The sequence below is a fragment of the Lampetra planeri genome, chromosome 27 (assembly GCF_965212315.1).
Source record: "Lampetra planeri chromosome 27, kcLamPlan1.2.h2, whole genome shotgun sequence".
NCBI lineage: Eukaryota > Metazoa > Chordata > Hyperoartia > Petromyzontiformes > Petromyzontidae > Lampetra > Lampetra planeri.
The window spans coordinates 5,590,104-5,603,443 of NC_136133.1; the positions used below are offsets into that span (position 1 = coordinate 5,590,104).

At 53.2% G+C, this 13,340-nt stretch overlaps 1 protein-coding gene across 1 annotated transcript in view; it reads right to left on the reverse strand.

The window, feature by feature from the left end:
• Nucleotides 1–10,662: 10,662 nt before the first annotated feature.
• The window catches only part of LOC144728065 (insulin-like growth factor 1), a 41,949-nt gene continuing 39,271 nt past the window's right edge, over nt 10,663–13,340 (reverse strand). The window contains exons 3-4 of the mRNA XM_078607348.1: nt 12,421–12,584; nt 10,663–11,026 (exon numbers count right to left, since the gene is read on the reverse strand). Coding sequence (XP_078463474.1) covers nt 10,790–11,026; nt 12,421–12,584 — 401 coding nt within the window. The 3' untranslated portion in view covers nt 10,663–10,789. The remainder of the gene's footprint in view (nt 11,027–12,420; nt 12,585–13,340) is intronic.

Sequence of the window (13,340 nt, forward strand, 5' to 3'; positions counted from 1 at the left end):
ACCACCATCACCATCATCATCATTAAGTATCCACACCACCATCACCATCATCATCATTAAGTATCCACACCATCATCATCATCATTAAGTGTCCACACCATCACCATCATCATCATTAAGTATCCACACCACCATCATCATCATTAAGTATCCACACCACCATCATCATCATTAAGTATCCACACCATCAACATCATCATCATGAAGAATCCACACCATAAACATCATCATCATGAAGAATCCACACCACCATCATCATTAAGTATCCACACCATCATCATCATTAAGTATCCACACCACCATCATCATCATTAAGTATCCACACCACCATCATCATTAAGTATCCACACCACCACCATCATCATTAAGTATCCACACCATCAACATCATCATCATGAAGAATCCACACCATCAACATCATCATTAAGTATCCACACCATCAACATCATCATCATGAAGAATCCACACCACCATCATCATCATTAAGTATCCACACCATCAACATCATCATCATGAAGAATCCACACCATCAACATCATCATCATGAAGAATCCACACCACCATCATCATTAAGTATCCACACCACCATCACCATCATCATTAAGTACCCACACCAGATGACATTGCCGAATTTTAGGCGCGCGGGTCCAGAAAGGGGCTTTGTGGCGCCACTTTGAATGGCGGTGAGGGGAGTGATGGAGCTTCTCCCGGTGGATAAGGGAGAGAGAGAGACGTCACGTTTGCACGGCACTGTTGAGAAAAGGGCAATTGCCCGAAACGTCGCCTCATTATACTTTTTTCCCTTTTTAAGGGCACAAGTGTCATTGACGAATGCGTTGAGTTTTGTTTGTCTGTTGTTCTTGTTGAGTTTCACACGTAGGAGGCTTTCACGACCAATATTGTCCATAATAGAGGGTTTTTTTTTTTGGGGGGGGGGGGGTTCGATCGCGTAAATATGAATCTGTCGTTAAACCCACCACCCCCCCCCCCTCGCCTTCCCACCTGATTGGCGTTTTTTTCTGGAAAGTTTTGCTGTTTTTTCCAGGATTTTTGTTGTTGCGTGTAGTCACTTTAAGATGTTTCTTGTTCATGTTTTTGTTTGTTGCGGTTGCACCCGAGTCAAGAGCCGCATGGCTGATGATGGCTCACAGGGTTATATACCTAATACATGAAACTGAAACAAGTGACTCTCACTTGATGCAGCAGTCGTGCTGTGACGGTTCCACCTGAAGACGGAAGCTTGTGTTGCCTCCGAAACGTCGTGATTATTATTTAATTTTAATTGTATTAATTTATTTATTTTACCTACGTGACTTTACCGAGAAAACCTAAGAATATGAATCCTTGCAGTCACGAAAGCTTCAAATCTAGAATTAAGTGACATCGCATTTACTCCCCCCCCCCCCTCTGGCCTTCGCACCTGATTGGCTCACAAGTAATGACGTCACAATTACCCCCCCCCCCTCCCCCCCAGTCTATTTAAGAACGAACCAGGGGGAGGATTTCTCTACTGCTCTGGCTGTCGCCTGATGATGCTGGTTGTTGTGGTTGTTGTTGTAATTACTGGTGAAACGTCGCGGCACTCGAATCGTAAACGTTGTGGTGGGTTTACTCTCCAACACACCGGGTGTGTGCTGTACTAGTAAACGAGTTTGCCACGTTTTGTTCACGTGACAAACCTTACTGGCTGTGTCGGGTGGTGGAGGGTTTAACAACACATTTATATTTACGCGATCTAACCCCAAAAAAATCCCCTCTAATATGTTGTTGTTATTTGTGCACCACCGCCCCATAATGCAACAGCATCACCAAATCATTCGTTTGGAACACACCGGGCTCATGATTGCCGTTTATTTTCTTTTCGAAAGCACGACAAAAAAACAACGTACTTCTTTTTTTTTGCGTGTATGTGTGTGTCAGTTTACAACGTTAATAAAAACGTTTTTTTTTTTACAAAAAAAATATCACAATAACTTCGTTTACAGTGTTTGTGTATTCACAACGACGACGGCGGCGCATGTATTGTCCTGCGCAAAGCGTGAGGTTGCTACCGTGTCTACGACGACTAACAAAGACAAAGAACCCCCCGTGTAGCCTTAACAGACTGTTGGGGCAAGTGCTGTTAGCGAGCACCTATGAAGGCCGGCGCGGCACGCGAGGGGGTGGGTGGCCAACACCACGCCCGGCCGCCTTTTTCTCCCCAGTGGCGATGTTTACACAGCGCACCAGGTACTCATTTGAGGCTGAGTCGACCTAGGGGAGGCCCGGGAACGGTTCAGACAATCGTCACCGGTGTTGGCCGTGAGCGGGAATCGAACCCGGGTCGCCGGGTTTGTAGCGCGGTGCGCTAACTGCGACACTGCCGCTCCCCACACGAAGACTAACACACACACAGGTGCACACACACAGGTACAAACACACACAGCGCACTCCCCACGTGGGCGTCATCCCCCCACTGATGGGCAGGGCACCACGGGGGTTACGTGCAGGGGATTGCGCAAGCGCGTGCAGGCGAGCGCGTGTGCACGTGTTTGTTTTGACGCGTGTAAATCCACGGGCACACATTGATCTCAAGTTTAACTTTCAGGATTTATAGGTGGCGGCGGGGGCGGGGGCGGGGGGCGGCTGAGGGGTTGACCCGACAGCACGATGACCCACTTAGTTCACGGTAACGACAATTTAGTTATTTTCCGATCAATATGCGCGGTCAATAAAAGCGAATTACCCGAAAACGCCTCTCGTTTCAGGTGGTCATCACATATTTCGCTGCAAATTGAGATTTTGTAACCGCTGCGGTGATTCCACCTCAGGTGGTACGCACAAGTGAAATGTGTGGTCAGGGGTGATGGATAAAGTGATACAGGTTCAGGTTCACAATTCCTTCCCGTGCACACAACGCACGGAGTTCCATTCGCTGGGCTACTGTTTCTGCATCTCCTGTATAACCTTTGACCTTTGACGGGCTGTTGGGGCAAGAATTAACTTTAGTAAGGTCCGCACAGCGCACGAATTATCAGTAACCACAGCCAGCAACGTTCATCTCCCCGGTACTAAGTTTAAACGCTGCGCCAGCTTCTCATTTATACAATGCGCGTGAAGGTCCATATGGCTGATAAAAGATAATTTCTACCTTTCGTACCACAGTGCCATGAACCACGATGCCATGGCTCCACATAGTGCCTGACGCACACGCGCACACACTTCCGCGTGTGTATAACGGTGGCAGATTAAACCATTCCACACTTTTCTTTGGGATGCCGTCCATGATTCTCATGTATAAGATTCATCCTGATCCTCATTCCTATGTCAATCCACTGCTGGATGAAGGAGTTATTTCACCGACACTAAATTATTTAAACATTTAACATTTTATTTTACCGGGTAAGGGCCCACCGAGCCGTGCAGCTCTTTTTCAGAAGTGACACGGCCACAAATTATAGCTCAACGAAGTGGCTTATCGTGTGGACATTTATAGCAGCCAAATACTCTAAACGCGTGTTGATTATAAATGTGGAGGAAAAAACTGGAAGACCCGGAGAAAAATCCGCACGACCGCGGAGAGAGAGAGAGAGAGGCGTGCAAACTCCAAATATACGTGTGTGTCATGGTTGGGATCGAATGCATCGACCTCTTGTAGACCAGACGAGGTAGTTAACATCTCGCCATCTCACTCCAACGTTGGTGAAGGCAGGGCCCAAGGGCCGGTTCAAGTATCGTTGGTTTCAGCCGGGAATTGAATTCAGGCCGCCAGATCTCAGAGCGAACCGCTACACCACCGCCGCACCCACGTATACTCATACGTACATGGCATGTAGATTTTCGTGAATGCACGTATGAATGCACACGTATCCATACGGAATATGTACACGCGTGTACACACATATACACATGCATGTAATGTATCCGACGCAATGTGTGTGTGTGTGTGCATATTGCACGCAACGTGTATGTGCGTGCGCGCGCGCGCCATGCAGTAGAAACGTTTGGATGCGTTCGCGGTCAGTACGCACCGCATGTGTGTGAACACGCGCGGTGCGTACCGAGTGTGTGTGTCAACACGCGCGGTGCGGTGTGGGAGAGACAGAGGAAGAGCGGCCAGTGGTCCGCGTCCACCCTTCGAAAACGTCGACCGGGCTACCGCCGACCGCGGGAATTGTCCACGGCGTTCAGCGTGGGGGGCCGATGCCGCGGGAACAAAGCCACCACCAGGTGGGTAGGTTGCAAGTGGAGGTTCGTCGTGAATTTCTCACCGCTTTTATTCGTTTTTAACTCCACCCATCAGGGAGAGAGAGAGCGCGAGAGAAAGAGACATAGAGTAGGGAGAGAGGGGGTAGAGATAGAGAGGGGGTAGAGAGAGGGGGTAGAGAGAGAGGGGGGGGGGGGGTAGAGAGAGATGGGGGTAGAGAGAGAGGGGGGGTAGAGAAAGGGGGGTAGAGAGAGAGGGGGGGGTAGAGAGAGGGGGTAGAGAGAGGGGGGGGGGGTAGAGAGAGGGGGTAGAGAGAGAGAGGGGGGGGTAGAGAGAGGGGGTAGAGAGAGAGGGGGGGTAGAGAGAGGGGGTAGAGAGAGAGGGGGGGTAGAGAGAGAGGGGGGTAGAGAGAGAGGGGGGTAGAGAAAGGGGGTAGAGAGAGAGAGGGGGAAGGGGTAAGAAGGAGGAGAGCAGAGTGTGAAATCTTTCGTGAAATCTTTCATTTAAAAAGGGGGGGGGGCACATAAAGCAAAGCATTGAAAAAAAAACAAAATGATGAACGAAGCAAAGTGCCGACTACACCGAGCATCTTCTTGTTTCCTCTGATTGTAAAAAGAGAGAGAGAGAGAATGCCGAACGGCGCGAACAGCGTGAACAGTGGCTCGTGTCCGGCCACATCCTTTCTTTTTCAGCGGCCGGTTCAAAATGACGGGAAATTCCGATGGTGTTGCCATTGGCCAAGCTTGACGGGCCCCAATAGTGTGCAAGTGGCGACTCCACGCTGCGTGTTTTCCAGCGGCAGGCTTGGCAGCGGAGAGCTTCGCTGACTAGTCCTGGTGAGTCCTAATGAGAACGAAACCGGTCCACGTGTTGCTGCTGCTGCTGCTGTTGCCGCTGCCGGTTCGCTCAAATGAACCTTATGGCGGTACCCCGGGGTACCATAGTACCCCGGCTCTCGCGTAATGTTCGTGATGCGGTCATGTTTAGTATGTGTTGATGAGTCGGCGATGCGGCAAATCGACTCATCTCGACGAGCTGTACACGATGCACTATTCAGAGTTGAATTTTTCGATAACGGATTTTTTATGCTGATGTTTGGCGTTTCGACATCGCGGAGTGATTGGTTACCCCAGTCGCGGAGTTTAAGTAACAGCCCTGGAAAAAAATTAGTGTCGCAGAAATAAAACATTTAATTGCCTCGGCCAATTTTGCATTACTTGGTGCCCCGGGGTACCGCCATGAGGATCAAATGTTTCTCGAGTGTAATTGTGACGATGGTTGTTAAGACGAGCGGATAACCGCAATGGACTTCATCTGTTGCTTTCCGCTTCGTGCATTAAACGTGGGCTCTGACCACCCCCCCCCGCCCCGGCTCTCCTGCATTTCCACGCGTGTGAAATATGGACCACGACTCGGTGGCACATTTTTAATCTACCAGGTGTAAGGCCCCACTGAGCTGCTTTTTTTCGTTTCTTTCAGAAGCGACCTGGCAATCACAAAGGATGACTCAGCGAAGCGGCTTAATCTGTCGCGTGGTACAAAAATGTAAAGCCGGACAAATTTGCTCCGAACGCGCGACGTCGATTCTGAACGCGGAGGGCGGGGGAGGGGAAACCAGTAGGACCCGGAGAAAAATCCACGCGACCACGTGGGAGCTAGAGACACGCAAACTCCAAATACACAGCAGGCGTCAGGGTCGGGATCGAACCGGCGACTTCCTGCGTGACAGGCGAGGTAGTTAACATCTCCTAGCCACCGTGACGTCACACTGCAGGCGGACCACAGGGGCGGACGGAATGTGGCCACAAAGCGGAACGCGGGATTCCCACACTTCTCCCTCCCGCCGCCCTCACCGTTGCTGTCCATCGGGGCATTACGGAGATCGCAACCGGCTAGTTTGTTACCGTAACGCGAGGCAGCGCGGTCGTCATCGGCGCTGGGTGGAGAGTGCCCCCCCCCCCCGCAGTGTAGCCTGTCCGTCCAGGGGTAAATGGCAACTCGGTGCGTAAAAAAGAAATGCGCAATCTTGCGCCTTCGCTTCACGCGAGTGTTGACGCTGACAAAGCGGACGAACGCATCCGACTCTTCTCCTACGCGCGCGAGCGCTGGGACCGCGAGCGCTGGGACCGCGAGCGCTGGGACCGCGAGCGCTGGGACCGCGAGCGCTGGGACCGCGAGCGCTGGGACCGCGAGCGCTGGGACCGCGAGCGCTGGGACCGCGAGCGCTCGTACAGCGAGCGCGCTGACTACGTATTATTCACACAGCACGCACCGCCAACCGGTGCAGGGTCGGTATAAATCCGCGGAAGCACCACCCAGTGGTGGAGAAATGCACCAGGAAACCAAAAATCTCGACAAGCCACCGCGACTTACCAATATATACACATAGAGAGCCTGCAAATGTGCACTCTCGCAGCGAGTACATACACGCGCGCGCACACACACGCACACGCCATGTATACGAACGCGCGCACGTGCAGGATAACACTTTCTCAAGCGCCACAACTCTTGGCCCCTTGTCTGCCACGGCCCCGACATACGCCAAAGGCGGGAGAGGGGTGTGGGGGTGGGGCCCTCGCACCCTCCCCAATATTCTCCACTCGAATACAAAATTAACGAAGCCGCCGTTAACGCACTGCACGCGTGGGGGATGGTGGTGGGGGATCGAGGTATGAGGACTCGAGAAACCCCACCGTACGCAACCAACCGTGCCGATCGGAGGCGCGTACGGCAGCCCACTTTGCACCATTTCATGTGATACACGTGTGTGTTCATGTGTACACGCGCGCTTGCACACACAAAGACAAAGATCCCCCCCCCCCCCGTATAGCCTGTAACAGACTGTTGGGGCGAGCGCTGTTAGCGAGTAGCACCTATGAAGGCCGGCACGGCACACGAGGGGGTGGGTGGCCAGCACCACGTCCGGCCGCCTTTGTCTCGCGATGTTTGAGGCTGAGTCTACCTAGGGGAGGACCAGTTCAGAAAAATCGTCGCTGGTCGGGTTTCTCAGCGCAGCGCCCCGACCACTGCACTACCGCTCCCAACGCGTGCAGACACACGCACTGCTCACACACACGCACACACACGCGTACACGCACACACACACACGCACTGCTCACACACACGCGTACACGCACACACACACACGCGTACACGCACACACACACGCGCACACACACACACACACGTACACGCACCGCTCACACACACGCGTACACGCACACGCACACACGCGTACACACACACACGCGTACACGCACACACACACGCGTACACGCACACACGCGTACATGCACACACACACACGCGCACACACACGCACTGCTCACACACACGCGTACACGCACACACACACGCGTACACGCACACGCGCACACACACACGTACACGCACCGCTCACACACACGCGTACACGCACACGCACACACGCGTACACACACACACACGCGTACACGCACACACACACGCGTACACGCACACACGCGTACATGCACACACACACACGCGCACACACACGCACTGCTCACACACACGCGTACACGCACACACACACGCGTACACGCACACGCGCACACACACACGTACACGCACCGCTCACACACACGCGTACACGCATACGCACACACGCGTACACACACACACGCGTACACGCACACACACACGCGTACACGCACACACGCGTACATGCACACACACACACGCGCACACACACGCACTGCTCACACACACGCGTACACGCACACACACGCGTACACGCACACACACGCGTAAACGCACACACGCGTACACACACACACGCATACACGAACACACACGCAAACGTGCGCACGAGCAAAATACCAAGGGGACTGGAACGCGCCATCGCTGCGGTGGTACGCTCCACACATTTGGTATTCCTTTGAAAAAAAAATCCCTAAAAAAAATCATCCCCTTTAAGAACTCCAATTCTTTCACATGTTGTCAAGATTCACACAAATACCCTTTATTCTCATGACAAACGGCAGAATAAATAAGACGTTGTGTGCGCGTGCATTGCAGAATATTTTGGGGTCTTATTTTTTTTAATAACATAGTGCACCCAAGTAGCCTCCTCCCCCCTCCTCCTCCTCCACACTCGTCGTGAGCAATACGTCTAAAAAAAAAAAAACCCTAAAAATAAGACAAAAAGAAACAGTACTCAGCCCTTGTCATATTTTTTTTTCAAGTTTCAAGTAGCAAAACAATTGGAACTAACGGCGCCCTTCACCGTCGATTGCTGAGGAGCACAACGATTTGCACGATAATACAATTTAAAGTGGCAGTTTTCAAAAAAAACTAAAATTAAGTTTGACTCGACCTCGACTAGAAAAACAAGTGAAATGGTCATTAACTCCCCCCCCCCAGCCCGCGCTTCGTTAAAATCCAAATCGCCGCTCTTCCTTCAATCGTTAAACACGAACACATCTCACTCGAGACTCGTAGTTTATAGATATAATAATAATGTGTTTTAAATCGCCGCACTCTTAGAAAGCACACGTGATAGCAAGCCTCGGTCTTTCTCGCTTGCCAAAAGAGACGATGCCGTCAAATGGGCTCCTCTCACTCAGGCTATAAATCGGAATGCGAATTATCGAAACGATTTAAAGCACGGAGAGAGAGAGAGCTAAATGAATGTCATCACTTAGCGATGCTTCTTGACTCCACCAGAGCGACCCCCCCCGCCCCCCGCTTCTTACGAATAACGTTTATAGTCCCGACACAAACCGTGCTTGGCTTCAACCGCATGGCTCGCCGGCGTCAAAGTAGCGGAATGGGCAGCACGTCCGTGCGTGTCGCAGCCGGGGGGGGGGGGGGACAGGGGGCGAGCGACAGAGGTCACAAACGGGTTTTGATTCCTTACCCGTACCCGTACCCGGCCGCACCAGGGTCGCAAACGGGTACCTGTATCCGTAGCCGGCCGTACCCGTACCCTACCCGTACCCGGCCGGGTACGGGTAGGCTACGGGTATTGGGTATCTGATTGCGACCTCTGGGATGAAGCCATGTTGCAGGCGCGGGTGGGTTGATTCAACTAACTTGAATTGTGAGAAGAGACAAGACGTTGGGAAATGAGTGACAAACAGTTGCTCACCAGTGACTCACGGTCTACCCGTACCCGTACCCGGCCGCACCAGGGTCGCAAACGGGTAGCCGGGTATCAGGTAGGGTACGGGTATCGGGTACCCGGTTGCGACCTCTGGCGAGCGAGCGAGAGGCACGGATTTGGGGGGGGGGGGGGGTGTCGATTCCAAAGCGCACGTAGTCCGTCTGCCACGGGGAGCCGAGCGTGAAACGCGGAGGCGCCAATTTTGTTTCGGTTCGAGCGTGCGGCGGTGGACGGGGCTTTACGCGACCACCCAAAATGTTGTTCGGCAGCGGAGGCACTTGGGTCGGATCGGGGGGAAATAATAAAATGCGTCGTTCGTTAAACACACGCGCCGCCACCCGACGCGCAGCCAATTGGTAAGGTTCGTCACGTGAAACTAAACATGCTGAACTAATTGGCACTTGTTGTTGACGTTGAGGTGCCAATTGGCTGTGCCGGGTGGTGGCGGGTTTAACGACGCATTTCTATTTTTATACGCGATCTAACCCGAAAGCCTCTATTGCGGACAATTTCGTTTCGTTTAAAATTTGTATACTAATTGTTTAACAATTCGAAGCTCGCTCTTCCCATCCCCATCCCTCCTTATTTTTTTGTTTTCGCCATCCGCTTGTAAGCGAGAACGCTCCGCCGTGTTGGCGAGCATCGAAGGCACAGCCTCACGCGCGCGCAGGAAACCGCGCGAACGCGACGCGAAACGCAATTTGACGCACGCGGATCGCCTCTCGCGTCGGCGATGTTCTCTCCCTCGTTTTTTTTTTTGGTTTTTTTGTTTTTTGTTAAAAAATAAAATAAGTCGTATAATAATTAAAAAACAAAAAAACCAACTAATTCAAGTTTTCCCCCCCCCCCCACCTCCCACCCACAGCCGCCTCCCTCCTCCACCCGCCTCCCTCCTCCAACTTGACGAAGAAGATGCAGCAGCTGTGGCTGGCGCTAACAGGTCGCGCGCGGCAGGCAGGCAGGAAGACAGGCAGGCGAGCAGGTTGGAAGGGGCGAGTGGAGCAGGGAGTTCATTGTAATGTCGATCCGACCCGGGTGGTTCCATTTCCCAGCGCGAACCTCCTCCTCCTCCTGCTCCTTATCTTCCTTCCTTCGTCACGCTCCGCCCGCCCCAATCGAAATTGTCCATTTTCAAGGAGAAACATCGGTCGGACGTCGGTGGTCGAGCGGCGTTCTCCGACGACGGGAAGCCGACGGCTTCCTCCGTGCGGCACGGTCACCGCCACCCGTGCCCGCCAGCCCCTCCCAGCCCAGCCCAGCCCAGCCCCCCACCCCCTCGACCTCCTCTCCGCGCGACTCCACGGGAAGCCGCTTGCCCACACGGTGGGCCGAAAAACAGCGGAGGACGTTCTTAGGATTTCTGCTATTTTTATTTACTTATTTACGTTTTTGTTGTTGTTGTTGTTGTTTTTTTGTGTTTTCCCGAAGGAACATTTTTTTTGTTTTACTTCAACGTATTTTGTGTTTTTTTGTTTTGTTTACGGCGTGCTGGGCAGAGTCATGAGTGGCCGGTGCGTAACGTCATCCGCTACGCCCTCGGAACGCTTTCCTTGGGAGTCGTCGCGATGCTGCGGCTGCTGCTGCTGCGGCTGCTGCTGCGGCTGCTGCGGCTGCTGCGGCTGCTGCTGCTGCTGGTGAGGAGTAACGAGGCGCGCCGCAGCAGAGTCCTTCCGCGACCACACGTAGTGCGCCGTGAGAGGGCTCGTCAGGAAGTCCTGCCGGGTTGACACGCGGACGTTACGCGCGGTAACAACGCAGGTGGCGTAAAACTGCGCGGCGCACAAGTTCAACCGCGAGCTGTTTTTATCTGAGCCGGTGGAGGCCCACTCGACGCTCACCGCTGGTGGCTCTAGAGAGCAACCCCCCCCCGCCCGCCCGCCCGCCTGCCGCAGAGGGGTGGACTTTGGTCTACTCTTCCACGCTGGCCGCAGGAGGTGCGGAGTAATCACGTTTTGCCCGCAACCGCACAAGATCTTGCCAATCGTTGACTCACCCCGATGTTACTTTACACTGCTGAGTGGACAATTCTCGCACCGAAAGATGGAATTTAAACTTTTTTTTTATGTTGGGTTGAAAAATTTTGACGGGTAACGTGAAACATTCGATGATGATGTCAATGCTACGAAAACAATATTTTCACATTTCAAATTTAAGTAAGGAAACAAATAGCTGTGGCCAAAGATGCGTCTGAATGGCCGTCATATGGCCTCTAGCGCTGCAGTGGACTTGTTTTAGTCAAATGATAAGAAACAAAACCTTTGGTTCTTTCGGTAAAGTCACGTAGATAGAAGATTTAATAGATCACGACGTCTTCCACTCTCTCACCTGAAGACGGTCACTTGTGTTGCGATCGAAACGTCGTGAACTATTAATTTTCTACCCCACGTGACTTTACCGAAATAACCAAAGAGTATGGATTCCTGCAGTCACGAAAGTAGCTTCAAATCAAGATTGATAAGAAACAAATTCGATGACTCGTCTGCGTGCAGCTGGGACTGACGGAGCAAAGGTGAACACCTGCCTTTTGCCGGACAAGTCTTCAGTTTCCCATTCCACACAGAATATCTGCCTCATCGGACGATCTCGTTCGTCTTAGTACGCATGTTGAACTTCTTCCGCACCGTACGTAGCCAAATCGGAGGTGCTCACCAATCGGGGCTCACCAACAAGCACTTGCCCCAACAGACCGTTAAGGCTATACAGGGGGATCTTTACCTTTGTCTGTTTGCCTACTTGCGAGTGTGGGCGCTTGACGAGCATTAGCATCCTGCTAAGATCCTGAAACTCAACATGACGTTAATTTCTGCCCATTCACACCGGTTACACCTGAACCTCACCTCTCAGGTCAATTCAGCAGAATTGCTAAGTCCCTGGTGCGGTGGGCGAGCATCAGACGTTGGGTGGGGCCAGGGAAGGTTTTGGTGATACGATTCTATGCCGTGTTGGACGACCTCGTTGGTTCCCAAAGAGGAGCTCGCAAACTACCCGATCACCTCGCTGCCGGCCTTCACAGGGGCGCTCGCCAGCAAGCACTTGCCCCCAACAGACCGCGAAGGCTATCCGGGGGGGGGGGTATGTTTATCTTTGCCTTTGCGTGCGTGCTCCTCACCGCGTGCGAGGCGCGCGCGTGCACGTCGCGCTCGTGCTTGGCGGAGCGAGTGGGCCGCGCGCAGTATTGCTCCAGCTGCATCAGCGAGCAGGAACGGAAGCAGCACTCCTCCACGATGCCGCCCGCGCGCCGGCCCAGCCCGCCCCGGTGCCCGCTCGGTCGCACTGCACCGAGAGAGACAGAGACAGAGATGATCTCACCCCCCCCCCACACCCCGCGCGCACCGACAACAATCAACAACAACAACAACAACCACCGGACCATTCGCCGCTAAGTGGCGGTGACGTCACCACGGCGCATGTGCGCGTTGAGGCCGCGTGAAGTGTCGAACGAACCGCTGGCAGGAGGTCAAGGGGCAGCAAAACCCAGGTGCCACGGGTCGACTGACTGACTGAAGTGGACAGGCCGATGCACCACCTGTGGCCCCCAATATGCCAACTTGCTGTGTTTTATCCCCCCGACGTTCCACTCGTTGTTGTGAGCGTCATTCCTCTGCCCTCCGTTGTTGCTGGAGGGCGACTGCCTCAAACTGCCCAGTAGCGTCCTTCACAAGCCTCCTCCACAGAGGCCGATCTTGACACCGCTGGTACCAGTCATCGGCAAGTGCACTCAGCTCCACGTCCTCCCGTATCACATCACTCCATCTCTTCTCTAGCCCGTACCGCACCCGTTTAGCCCCCTCGATCCGGCCGAACAAAAGCTGTTTAGGCATGCGGTGGCTGGGCATGCGGGCTACATGGCCCAGCCAACGCAGCCTTGCCTGCCGGAGGAGCTCACCGATGGGACTGTGACCAGATCTTTCACGTATTTGTGAGCTCCTCACACAAATCCACTCAGGTTACACTATACACTACGCTACACACTACACTACGCTACACACTACACTACACTACGCTACACACTACACTACACTACGCTAC